This window comes from Rhinolophus hipposideros (genome assembly GCF_964194185.1).
Source record: "Rhinolophus hipposideros genome assembly, chromosome: 19".
Taxonomy (NCBI): domain Eukaryota; kingdom Metazoa; phylum Chordata; class Mammalia; order Chiroptera; family Rhinolophidae; genus Rhinolophus; species Rhinolophus hipposideros.
Window position 1 is genome coordinate 32330645 of NC_138065.1, and position 13615 is coordinate 32344259.

General features: G+C 37.0%; 1 protein-coding gene across 1 annotated transcript in view; it reads left to right on the top strand.

Moving 5' to 3' along the window:
- C4BPA (complement component 4 binding protein alpha) overlaps positions 1 to 5153 on the top strand; it is an 85222-nt gene extending 80069 nt beyond the window's left edge. Inside the window, exons 17-19 of the mRNA XM_081026192.1 lie at positions 1054 to 1224; positions 2171 to 2346; positions 2915 to 5153. Of these exons, the coding sequence (XP_080882318.1) occupies positions 1054 to 1224; positions 2171 to 2346; positions 2915 to 3049 (482 nt within the window). The 3' untranslated portion in view covers positions 3050 to 5153. The remainder of the gene's footprint in view (positions 1 to 1053; positions 1225 to 2170; positions 2347 to 2914) is intronic.
- Positions 5154 to 13615: the final 8462 nt, after the last annotated feature.

Here is a 13615-nt window from a genome sequence, read left to right on the forward strand (position 1 = left end):
TTTCCTATCTCCTAGATATCTGGCAACTCCTAGAGTTTTGTTTTGTTTGTTTGTTTGTTTGTTTGTTTTAGCAGAGGTCTTCCTCCCACCTCAGATGGTCCTTTTGGACTGACCTGAAGACAACTTCACAATGGCTGTCTTTCTCAATGCAGGTCATTTCTAATCCACAAGAAGTACTTACTCATCGTTTGTTCTGCATAATGTCAGAAATATAGACCATTCTCAAAGCAGCAAAATCTGTCCTTCACTCTTACCATCAGAGCCACTAGACAGCCCATTTAATGTTCCTTCCAAACTGAAAGGAGGCATATCAGGCTTTCTCAGTGGGCTACTCAGAATTCCTCTGTCAATGTGAAGGAAGAACACACTCGTACACCTGCCTCATCTGGGGACAGGAGTGGTGCTCACAGAATATCAAAAGCTTTACAAAAAATACTTCCCCAAATATTACTCTTAAAAAAAAAATCAATTCCTTACCTTTTGATGTCTTTGATTTGGGCGAGGGACTTAAGAATTTTTTAACTGGTTCTGAGCCACCTACTTCATCAATTATGGGGTATTACTTGACATGGCAAGTAACAAAAATGTTGTTCTTTAGCCCAAACTTCTATTTTATGGCCTTTTAAACATCCATTGATGCCATGTAAAGTAAGTGTCCAATGATTACTACAGAGAGCAGAAAACAGCAGATTTCCAGAAAGTAGCAAGAGGAATTTGAAGATAGAAACCTGAGTTCAATCTGCAAGTTTAATTCAAGTTACTGGCATTTATATAGAATATTTGACCCTTCTAAAGTGTGTTTCCTTTTCTCTAAAATGGGTATGATGATAGTATTGCCTCACAGTGTGACGTTTAAATGGTATAACATATATAAAATAATAACACAGTGGTAAAGAACTCAATTAATCATTCCTAGTAATTTTGTCAAGGAAATAAATATACCTCAGCAGCATAATTTAATGATTTAGTTCTATAAAATGAGAAGAGTCGCTCAATCTGAATTGTTAAATTAAATAGCTCATTCTCTTCAACCATTCTCTTTCACCATTCAAGATTGCAGAAAGTCTCCTAGCATTGCCCACGGATCTCATCAAGACATAAGTTCATTATTATCCTTTACCACTGTGATGCACTATGAATGTGATGACGGATATGTTCTGGTTGGAGAGCCCCAAATCACCTGCAGAAATTCACAGTGGTCATCTCCAGCCCCTCAATGTAAAGGTAATTCCAACTTTATTGATGGTCCTTGCCAAGAAGGTAGAAGAACCACCATGAAAGTTCTGATAGTAGTCTTCTCCCAGCTAGAAGCAAAAACTTAGAAATTTGTATGTTATCTGCTTATTTATTCATTTCATGTTGTTAATATTAATAATGCATACAGTACAATACTTTAAAAGCATGAAGCATCACCCAGTTTATCACACTGTTACCAATTGTGTATGTTTTCAGAAGTAATCTAGAGGGCCACTTTTTGCTTTGCTTTAGTAAAATTTTTTATTTAAATATAACATATTACTGACTCTGGGTGGTAAACACACAATGTGTTATATATCGATGATGTATTACAGAATTGTACACCTGAAATCTATGTAACTTTACTAACAATTGTCACTCCAATAAACTTCAATTAAAAAAAAAGATTAGCTGTGTTTCTTTTTTTAAATCATACTTAACAGCAGTGCAAGGGGCTAATTTCTCATCATTATCTCCATTTAATACAGGAAGATATTAATGATATGAGACTAAAAATTACATAGTTAAGATCATGAAAAGAGTAAGGTTTTGAGGTACAGTGGTTTTGAAAACTCAGATTCCAGGACCACAATACCTAGGTTTTCATCATAATCAAGTCACTTAAAAGCTATGAAACCTTAAAAAAAAATAATAAAATAAAAGCTATGCAACCTTAGACAAGTCACTTAAACTATTTGTATCTAATTCTTCTCTTCAGAAAAATGGAGATAATGGTGTTTCATGTTGATAGTAGTATGTAGATTATTACTATTATTATTATTATTAATTTGTTGTAATACAATGAATAGCGGTAAAGAACAACTCTCAGCATGCAGGTATAATTTACCAGTGTTTCTCATCCCTCCGCATTCTCTATTTTTGTAAGATCTTATTCTGAGAATCACAGATGATCAAAATTGTGTTTCCGTAACAGCTCTGTGTCTGAAACCAGAGGTAGAAAATGGAAATCTGTCTGTGGATCAGGATCCATATGTTGAGCCAGAAAATGTCACAATCCACTGTAACTCTGGCTATGTTGTGGTCCGCTCTCAAAGTATCACCTGCACAGAGAACAAAACATGGTACCCAGAGGCGCCCAAGTGTGAGTGGGTAAGTGGCACACATTTCCAGGTGTTCTATCACATTCTAAAAATGGTAGCCTGCTCCAGCGCACGGTCCCAACCAACACTGATGAGATCTCTGACTTTTGTCAGGACTCATTTCTGACTTTTTTAAATCACTTTTGGAATCAACAATTTCACCCTCAAAGCACTTGGTGAGCTCATTAATGCATATTTTAATTCTCTCATTTTATAGTCAGAAGGACCAAACCTCTAGTGGGGATGGTGTTAAGATCCAGGTGACTTGGCCCCCAGCCCTGTGTTTTCTACTTAAGTGCTATGCTTTGGCAATCACCATCAGAACCCTCCCTTCAGTTGGCCCTGAAGAGACCCGCTGGGTGTCTTCTGGAGCACAGTTCCTTCCCTGCTTCATTGGTCTGAACGCTAGGGTGAACGCTTTGCTGAGACACAAAGTATCTTTTGGGTTTCTTCCATCAGTCCTAAGGAGGGTCTTGATATTCCAATTTTGCTGTCATCAGTGAGGCATCCTGAAGGAATCTTCTACCATCACAGTTTAGAGAGAAGCCTCTCAAAATTCATCCTTTTATCTCTTTTAGGAAGTCCATAATGGCTGTGAGCAAGTGCTAGCAGGCAGTAAACTCATGCAGTGTCTCCCAAACCTGGAGGAAGTGAAAATGGCCCTGGAGGTGTATAAACTGTCTCTGGAGATTAAGCGACTCAAACAAGAGTAAGACTTCAAGAGGAACACCAGTTAGAAACCAGTACATTCATTCCCCCTCCCTTATACTTCCCTGGACAAAAATATAAAATTAGATACATTTCTCTAATTAGCAGTTCTACTGTTCCTTAAGCATTATTATTTACTGACATAAAAAAACCCCACCTGTTTTAGGAGAATCTGTTGATAGTGTTACTAATAATATGGAACTATTGATGATTTATATCTGAGTCCAGCTTAAGCTTCTGCTTTCCTTGATTTGGTGGAATGACAGAAATAAATAATTACTTGTCAAAAATCTAGTCTTTGTTTCCACTTTGATTCCTGTGTAATGAAAAATGAGGCCCCTATTGGAATCACTTACTAATGTTTCTCTGATTATTGTTCTATTCTATTTTGCTATATTGCAGGGTATACGTGGTCCTCCAAAATACATACTTCGCCTTACCTGAGGTATCTTTATCCTACATCTTTACTTCCTACTTGTCCTTCAGTACCCAGGCCCAACAGCATATCTTCCTCCAGGTCTTCTCCTTTCTCTCCCTATTTGATCACCAGTATTTCTCTGGAACATCTTCTCACTTCCTCTTTATATTTAAGGTACATTTGGTTTTGCTTGCCCTTCCTTCCACTCAATAATAACCAGCTTGAAAATCTTTGAAAGCTTGATCTATGTGTAACCCAGACATTCTTCTCGGGCTTGCTCAAATCTTCCCATCCAATCTGATCACTTTTTTCTTTAACATTTTAGTTAAAATGGCTTTAGCATCTCTCTTATGTCAGGTTCCCCAGAAGCAGACCCTGAGTTGAGGATTTGTGTGCAAAGTGATTTATTAAATAAGTGCTCCAAGGAGAAATGGGAAAGGCAGTAGGGTGAGCCGGACAGGACAGGAAATAAGCCTAGCAGGGCGATGAGGGGCGTAGCCTTGTCCCAAAGGGAACTCTGGACTATGAATTTGTTTGAATTTTGTTCCAATTCCAGGCAAAGGAACCGGGCTTTCATTCTGCTGTACCAGCCAGTTATTGGTGAAGGGCCACTCTGGGGGCACACAAGCCCCCAGGGCATCCAGCCATCTCTGTGCGGGGGTGGTGGTGGGGGGGATGCAGGTGGGGGGTAGCCTCCAGCAGCCTAACCTGCCAAGAGAGTAGAAAATATGACTGTTAGAAACCAAAGCACACAGAAACCTGCAGAAGAGTGCACAGAAGTGGTAAAAGGGATGCGAGGAGCTGGATGGAGCTTACCCCACATCTTCCTTTTATATCTCTGGATATTCTTGGGAGCCTTGTATTTCTGACAGCCACCACTTCTTCCCATTTTTTCACCTCCTCTGAAATTTCCTTCTCACTCATGCTTACCTCCTCTGGTTATCCTCTGCTTGCCCACCACATCTTCACCAGTAATAGAGAACATTGCCTCTTTTCCTTGATTTTTTCAAAATAACAGTCACAAGAAAGTTGTGTCGTTGATTTTTACTAAAGCTTTAGAGTTAACAGAGTGGTATATGGTTGGCTACACAATATTGGACTTTCACACCGAATGTCATATAACTGTGATCTTAAAAGACCATTGCCTTTCAATGCCACAGGAATATCTTCTAGCTGACTTTCTCAGCATGACCTTGCCAGCCTCCGGACTTTTCTGGTCTGGTGCTTTCCCGCCTCAAATCTCTCCTTGACATACACCATCCACTCTTGCTCCCACTGCCCTGCAAACCCATTTCCCTTCACTTTATTAGGGAAAGCATTTTAGCTCTCTATTATTCCCTCGTCTCAGGGCTTTTACATCCAAAATAAACATTTTGGATATTTATTTATACCCTCAATTAAACAAAGGACCATCTATTCCAGATTTGGGCACCAAGCTGTAGAGAAGATTCAGGGGAATCTCTGAAATATGAGTCTTTCCATATTTCTTCCTCCTCATTCTCTATTGGGGGCAGTGTGGAGACATTTTCACACTGATGTGAACTATGTCACAATTTTTAGTTGTTGTTAATTCTAAGTTAATGATACATAATTATAATTACGGAAGTAATGTATGCATGTAAAAACAAGAATTCAAAACTTACAAAGGGGTTTATAAAAGTAAAAATAAAATTCTTCTCTTTTTCTACCTCAGTCCTACTCTGTTTTGAGTTTTTCTGCTGATTAGCTTGGTCACTCTGAGTAGGATGCACACACTATATCATTTGACTTTTTATTTCTAAACCATATATTTTGATTTCCTGCTACAAAATGATCAATACAGCTCCTACGTTTCCTCTCCTCTCTCCATTGGTCAATTTCATTTAATTTTATGTTATTTTATTGATTACTTATTTCTATAGCTTTAAATAATGTACTTAAACCACTATGATTTATGCAATGTTATTTTTAATAATTTAGTATTTTATTCAAATAATACAAGCAAATGAAATTAAAAAGTCAAATAATTCAAAAAGGCTTGTAATGAAAGCTCTAGTATTCTGACCCATTTAATTCCATCCTTTGGTCGTATTCCCCCCCAAAAACCACTTTCTACTCCTTTAGCTCTTTCTTATGATATTTATCTACATATTTCCAATAATATCCTCATTCTATTTATATTGATTTATTACTTTTAAACATTATGGATTGACTTACTGTTAAGGTAGAGTAGAGTTTAGGCCCTTTCCAGTGTCATCTTTCCTCACAGTGTGGTTACATTCTACTCCTTGGTTAAATTAATTCAGTGTTTGCATTATTATGACTAAGCAAATCTTGATCTTTGCTAAGCCAACATAAGCCAAGCAGACAACTCTTTAATTTTTATGGCTCTAATAATTTGTCTTTTTAAATATTTGTTTAGTTTTCTGTGTTTCTATTACAGATTCTTGCAACAAATTCCCATAGATCTGTCATAGTCTCAGACACATCAGACACTGTTTCAATTTCACACACTTCCCCTCCACACTCCTTGAGACTTCCTTCCCAGACCCTCTATTCAGTACTTCTGAAATGAATCATTTACTTCCTTTTTTAAAAAAATATATGAAAACATAATTATTATTATTATTATTTTTTAAATCAACAATTATTTTTTACAGAAACTATAGATTTACTTTTATTTTTTATTTTTTAAACTATTTATTTATTTTGACATTCAATATTATTTTATATTATTCAGGTGTACAGCATAGTGGTTAGACTTTTATATAGTTTACAAAGTGATCCCCCTGATTAGTCTAGTACCCACCTGGCACAATGCATAGTTATTACTGTATTATTGACTATATTCCCTCTGTTTTACTTTATATCCCCATGATTATTTTTTAACTACCAATTTATACTTCTTAATCCCTTCACCTTTTATACCTTGCCCCTAATCTTCTCCCATCTATTACCCCGATAAATCTAGTACCCATCTGACACCATACATCGGTATTACAATATTATTGACTACATTCCTTATGCTATACCCTACATCCTCATGATTACTGTGTAACAACCAATTTGTACTTCTTAATCCTTCCCCATTTTTCACTCACCCTCAACTCTCATCCTATCTGGCAACTATCAAAATGTTTTCTGTATCTATGAGTTTGTTTGTTTATTTTGTTCTTTAGATTTCACATATAAACGAAACCACATTGCATCTGTCTCTTGCTGTCTGACATTGTACACTCAGCACAACAGCTCCCAGGTCCATCCATGCTGCTGCAGATGGCAAGAACCCATTCCCTTCCCAGGCCGGGCAATAGTCCATTGTATGTATGTACCACCTCCTCTTTATTCATTCATCCAGTGATGGACACCCAGGCTGCCTCCATATTTTGGACATTGTAAACAACGCTGCAATGAACATATGGATGCACACATCCTTTTATATAGCATTTTGGGTTTCTTCGGATAAATACCAGAAATGGGATTACTGGTTCCTTCTTTGACTCTTGTTAATAGCCTTTGTTTTAAAGTCTATTTTGTCTGGTATAAATATTGCTGCCTCAACTTCTTTAATATTTCTGTTTTCATGAAATATTGATATCTTTTTCCACCCCTTTACTTTCAGTGTGTGTATGCCTTTTGATTTGAAGTGAGTCTTTTGTAAGCAGCTATGTAAAGGTCTTGTTTGCTTATGCTGTGTGGGATTCAAAGATGAATAAAAAAGAATCAGTAACCTCAAAGAGATGAGGATCTAGTTGAAGAGGAGGACAAGGGTGCAAGTAAAGAAATCTCCTATAAGACCCTCAACCTAAGAGCCTTACATTAAGTGCTATAATGGCCAAAGGAAAGAGAAGTCACTTCTACTTGGGAACAATGCAATTAACTATTACCTGGGGAAAGTGACATTTGAGAGAGGTCTTCAAGGATAAGGACAAGTTAGGGTAGAGGGTGACGTGGGTGTTGTTCTGTGTATCCCAAGTCCCAAAACCTAGCCGACAGTACGGGGATGGTCACATACACACTAGTTAGGGGGAGCATTTGAATTCAGGAAGCCTACACATAGATAGAAGAACCTAAAATGCTAGGCTAAGGACTTTGTGTTTAATAGAGTTGCTGTAGGGAGCCATTTTTAATAAGAAAAGTAACTAATGCGATCAAAGAAGAGCAATATTATGGGTTGAAGCTATTTGGGAGAATGTTGATTTGGCAGCAGAAAGAGGACAGACTGGAGGGAAAGAGACTAGAGGCTGGTAGCCCAGGAGGTTATATCAATAGCCAGGGTGAATGTATTTTTTTTTTTTTTTTTTTTTTTTTTTTGGAGAAAACACAATCTCTTTAATGAACGGTGCTGGGAAAATCAGATGTTGACATGTAAAAGAATATAACTAGAATTTTATCTTATGCCAGTCACAAAAATTAACTTGAAATGGATTAAAGACTTAAATCATCAGGGGGATATATCTCTTACATATATCTCTTATCTTTGTTTTTCTTTATTTTTTAAAAATTAGTTTCAGGTGTACAAAACAATGTAATAGTTAAACATTTATCATTTATATCCTTCACACAATGATAACCCTCTTCCCCCTAAATACTACCCCTCTGACATCGCATATAGCCATTACATTTTCACTGCCTCTATTCTTTTTTTTTTTTTTTTTAATTAATTTATTTATTTATTAGTTTCAGGTGTACAAAACAAGGTAATACTTAGACGTTCATCATCCATATCCCTCACACTGTGAACCCCCCTCCCCCCATCCACCATCCCTCCGACCCCACACCGAACCATCACATTATATATATAAAATTATAGTTGGCATTCATTAATGTCCAGCCACTGGTGTCCAATGCCATGATCAGGTATCCACAACATCCCTGAGGTGGTCTCCCAAACAGGACGCATGCCCATCGGATACCCAACAAAATCTCCACAACATTATAGAATACCTTCCCTAAATTAATTTTCAAAAACAAACAAACAAAAAAAAACAAAAACAAACAAACAAACAAAAAAACCCCGAGGCCATCTTGTGGTCACCAGCTGCCTCCAAATCCCTTCACCTTTCCCCTTATCCCCAACCCCCTCCCACACACCCATCTAACCACTCTCGGTTTTTTCTCCGCGTCCCCAAAACTGTCTCTGATTAGTTCATTCGCATAGTCTTTTCTTTAGATTCCATATATAAGTGAGATCATATGGTACTTGTCTTTCTCTTTCTGACTTATTTCACTTAACATAATGTTCTCTAGATCCATCCATGTTGCTGCAAATGATAAGATTTCTTTCTTCTTTATGGCTGCGTAATACTCCATTGTATAAATGTACCACAGCTTCTTAATCCAGTCATCTACCGATGGGCATTTCGGTTGTTTCCATATCTTGGCTATTGTGTAAAGTGCTGCAATAAACATAGGAGTGCATACAGATTTTTGAATTGGAGTTTTGGATTTCTCCGGGTAGATGCCTAGGAGTGGAATTACTGGATCATAGGGTAGTTCCATTTTCAGATTCCTGAGATACCTCCATACTGTTTTCCATAGTGGCTGCACTAATCTGCAGTCCCACCAACAGTGCACTAGCGTTCCCTTTTCTCCACATCCGCGCCAGCATTTGTTGTTTGTTGATTTATTGATAATAGCCATTTTGACTGGAGTGAGGTGGTATCTCATTGTGGTTTTTATTTGCATTTCTCTGATGGTTAGTGAGGTTGAGCATTTCTTCATATGTCTTCTTGCCTTCTGTATGTCCTTTTTAGAGAAATGTCTCCCCAAGTCATCTGCCCATTTTTTAATTGGGTTGTTTGTTTTTTTGGAGTTGAGTTGAGTAAGTTTTTTATAGATTTGTGATATTAATCCCTTATCAGATATATCATTGGCAAATATCTTTTCCCATACAGTAGGATCCCTTTTTGTTTTATTGATGGTTTCCTTTGCTGTGAAGAAACTTTTTAGTTTGATGTAATCCCACATGTTTATATTTTCTCTTATTTCGCTCGCGCGAGGGGATATATCAGTGAAAATCTTACTCCGGGTAATGTCCATGAAGTTTCTTCCTATATTTTCTTCTAGATATTTTATGGTTTCAGATCTTACATTTAAGTCTTTAAGCCATTTTGAATTTGTTTTTGTATATGGTGTAAGGAGGTGGTCCAGCTTCATTTTCTTGCATGTGTCTGTCCAGGTTTCCCAACACCACTTATTGAACAGACTGTCTTTACCCCATCGTACATTCTTGCTTCCATTGTCGTAGATTAGATGGGCATATAGGCATGGATTTACGTCTGGACTCTCTATTCTGTTCCATTGGTCTATGTATCTATTTTTATGCCAGTACCATGTTGTTTTGATTACTGTAGCCTTATAGTATAGTTTGAAATCAGGTATTGTTATACCTCCCACTTTGTTCTTATTTCTCAAGATTGCTGAGGCTATCCGGGGTCTTTTATGGTCCCATATAAATTTTAGGATTATATGTTCTATTTCTGTGAAAAACGTCGTTGGTAGTTTGATAGGAATTGCGTTGAATATGTATATTGCCTTAGGCAGTATGGACATTTTAACTATATTAATTCTTCCTATCCATGAACATGGAATGTGTTTCCATCTATTTATGTCTTCTTTCATTTCTTTCTTCAGTGTTGTATAATTTTCTGAGTACAGATCCTTTACATCTTTGGTTAGATTTATTCCCAGATATTTTATAGTCTTTGGAGCAATTGTAAATGGAATTGTTTTTTTAATTTCTCCTTCTGCTATTTTATCATTAGTATATACAAATGCAACTGATTTCCGAATATTAATTTTATATCCTGCTACTTTACTAAATTCATCTATCAGTTCTAATAGTTTCTTGGTGGAGTCTTTAGGGTTCTCTATATATAGAATCATATCATCTGCATATAATGATAATTTTATTTCCTCCTTACCAATTTGGATGCCTTTTATTTCTTTCTCTTGTCTGATTGCTGTGGCTAGAACTTCCAGTACTATGTTGAATAGAAGTGGAGAAAGTGGGCAACCTTGTCTTGTTCCTGATCTTAGGGGGAATGGTTTTAGCTTTTCCCCATTGAGTATGATGTTAGCTGTGGGTTTGTCATATATGGCCTTTATTATGTTAAGATATGATCCCTCTATTCCCACTTTCTTAAGGGTTTTTATCATAAAAGGTTGCTGTATTTTATCAAATGCTTTTTCTGCATCTATTGATATGATCATGTGATTTTTATTTTTCATTTTGTTAATGTGGTGTATCACATTAATTGATTTGCGGATGTTGAACCACCCCTGCATACCAGGGATGAATCCCACTTGATCATGGTGTATGATCTTTTTAATGTATTGCTGAATTCTGTTTGCTAATAATTTGTTGAGAATTTTTGCATCTATGTTCATTAGAGATATCGGCCTGTAGTTTTCTTTCTTTGTGGTGTCTTTGTCTGCTTTTGGGATCAGGGTGATAGTGGCTTCGTAAAAAGTGTTTGGGAGTCTTCCTTCCTTCTGGATTTTTTGGAAGAGCTTGAGGAGAATAGGTGATAATTCTTTTTTGAACGTTTTGAAAAATTCACCTGTAAAGCCATCTGGTCCAGGGCTTTTGTTTGTTGGGAGATTATTGATTACTGATTCAATTTCCCTGGTGGTAATCAGACTGTTCAGGCTTTCTGTTTCTTCTTGAGTTAGCTTTGGAAGGTTGTGCGCCTCTAGAAAATTGTCCATTTCTTCAAGGTTGTCAAATTTGTTGGCATATAGTTGCTCATAGTAATTTCTTACAATTTTTTGTATTTCTGTGGTGTCTGTTGTCACTTCTCCTCTTTCATTTCTGATTTTATTAATTTGGGTCCTCTCTCTCCTTTTTTTAATGAGTCTGGCTAAAGGTTTGTCAATTTTGTTTATCTTCTCTAAGAACCAACTCTTGGATTCATTGATCTTTTGTATTGTTTTTCTGGTTTCTATTTCATTTATTTCTGCTCTGATCCTTATTATCTCCTTCCTTGTGCTCCCTTTGGGTTTATTTTGCTGTTCTTTTTCCAGATCCCTTAAGTGTGAAGATAAACTGTCAATTAGTGATGTTTCTTGTTACTTTAGGTAGGCCTGCAGTGCTATGAACTTCCCTCTTAGGACTGCTTTCGCAGCATCCCATAGATTTTGGGTCGTCGTGTTCTCATTCTCATTTGTCTCAAGATATCTTTTGATTTCTTCTTTGATCTGCTGCTTGACCCATTCATTATTTAGCAACATGTTATTCAGCCTCCATGAATTGGTGTATCTTCCTGGTTTTTTTCCCCTGTAGTTCATTTCTAATTTCATAGCACTGTGGTCAGAGAAGACAATTGGTATGATTTCAATTTTCTTAAATTTATCGAGGCTTGTCTTGTGTCCTAACATATGATCTATTTTAGAAAATGTTCCATGAGCACTTGAGAAGAACGTGTATTCTGCAGCATTGGGGTGAAATGCTCTGAAAATATCAATTAAATCCAACTGCTCCAAAGTATCATTTAAGGCTGTTGTTTCCATATTGATTTTCTGTCTGGAGGACCTGTCCCTTGTTGTCAGAGGTGTGTTGAAGTCCCCTACTATGATAGTGTTGCTGTTGATCTCTGTCTTTATGTCCATCAGTACCTGTTTTATATATTTAGGTGCTCCTATGTTAGGTGCATAGATGTTTACTAGGGTTATGTCCTCTTGTCGGATTGATCCCTTTATTATTATATAGTGTCCATCTTTGTCTTTTAATATTTTTTTCATTTTAAAGTCTATTTTGTCAGATATAAGTATTGCAACTCCAGCTTTTTTTTTGCTTCCATTTGCATGAAATATGTTACTCCAACCCTTCACTTTCAGCCTGTGTGTGTCTTTTGATCTGAAATGAGTCTCTTGTATACAGCATATACAAGGGTCTTGTTTCCTTATCCACTCAGCCACCCTATGTCTCTTGATTGGAGCATTTAATCCATTTACATTTAAAGTGATTATTGATAGGTACATAGTTATTGCCATTTTTAGATTTGTAGTAAATTGTTTTCATCTTTCTTCTATCTACAGAAGTCCTTTTAGTATTTCTTGCAATGCTGGCTTGGTTGTCATAAATTCTTTCAGTTTGTTCTTTTCTGGGAAGCTCTTTATCTCTCCATCAACTTTAAATGATAGCCTTGCTGGATAAAGCAATCTAGGTTGTAGGCCTTTGTGTTCCATCACTTTGAGTATCTCCTGCCACTCCCTCCTTGCCTTCAATGTTTCTGTAGAAAAGTCATTTGATAGTCTTATGGGAGTTCCCTTGTATGTAACCTTCTGCCTTTCTCTTGCTGCTTTTAGGATTCTCTCTTTGTCTTTAAGCTTTGCCATTTTAACTATAATGTGTCTTGGTGTGGGCCTGTTTGGGTTTATCCTGGTTGGAACTCTCTGCACTTCCTGGGCTTGTATGTTGGTTTCCTTCATCAGGTTAGGGAAGTTTTCGGACATTATTACCTCAAATATGTTCTCAATCCCTTGCTTCTTCTCTTCGCCTTCTGGTATTCCTATGATGCGCATGTTGTTGCGCTTGATGTTATCCCAGAGGTCTCTTAACCCATCTTCATTGTTTTTTATTCTTTTTTCTTTCTGTTGTTCAGTTTGAGTGATCTCTGCTAACTTGTCTTCTAAGTCGCTGATTCGATCCTCTGCTTCATCTAACCTGCTGGTCATTCCTTCAAGTGAGTTCTTAATTTCGGTAATTGTGTTTTTTAGTTCTAGCTGGTTGTTCGTTAAGATTTCTACATCCTTTTTTAGCTCTAACTGGTTGTTCTTTATGATTTCTATGTCCTTCTTTATGTCTTCTCTAAGCTCCTTAAACATTCTTATCACCAGTGTTCTGAACTCTGTCTCTGACATGTTGGTTACCTCTGCTTCATTTGGTTCCAGTTGTGGAGGTTTCTTCTGTTCTTTTATTTGGGACATGTTTCTTTGTCTCCCCATTCTGACTGACTCTCTGTGTTTGCTTTGATGTATTAGGAAGATCCCCTAGAGCTCTTAGTTCTTGCTGGGTTATCTTATGTAGTATGTGTCTTTGATATTTGACTTGGACTACTTCGTTCTTCTCTGCATGTGCTCCACAGGTGGCTCGTGTGTTTAGTATATCGTCCTGTTCAAGAAGAACTTTGATTGCTTTTTGCTTGTGAGTAGGTGGGCTTAACTCCTA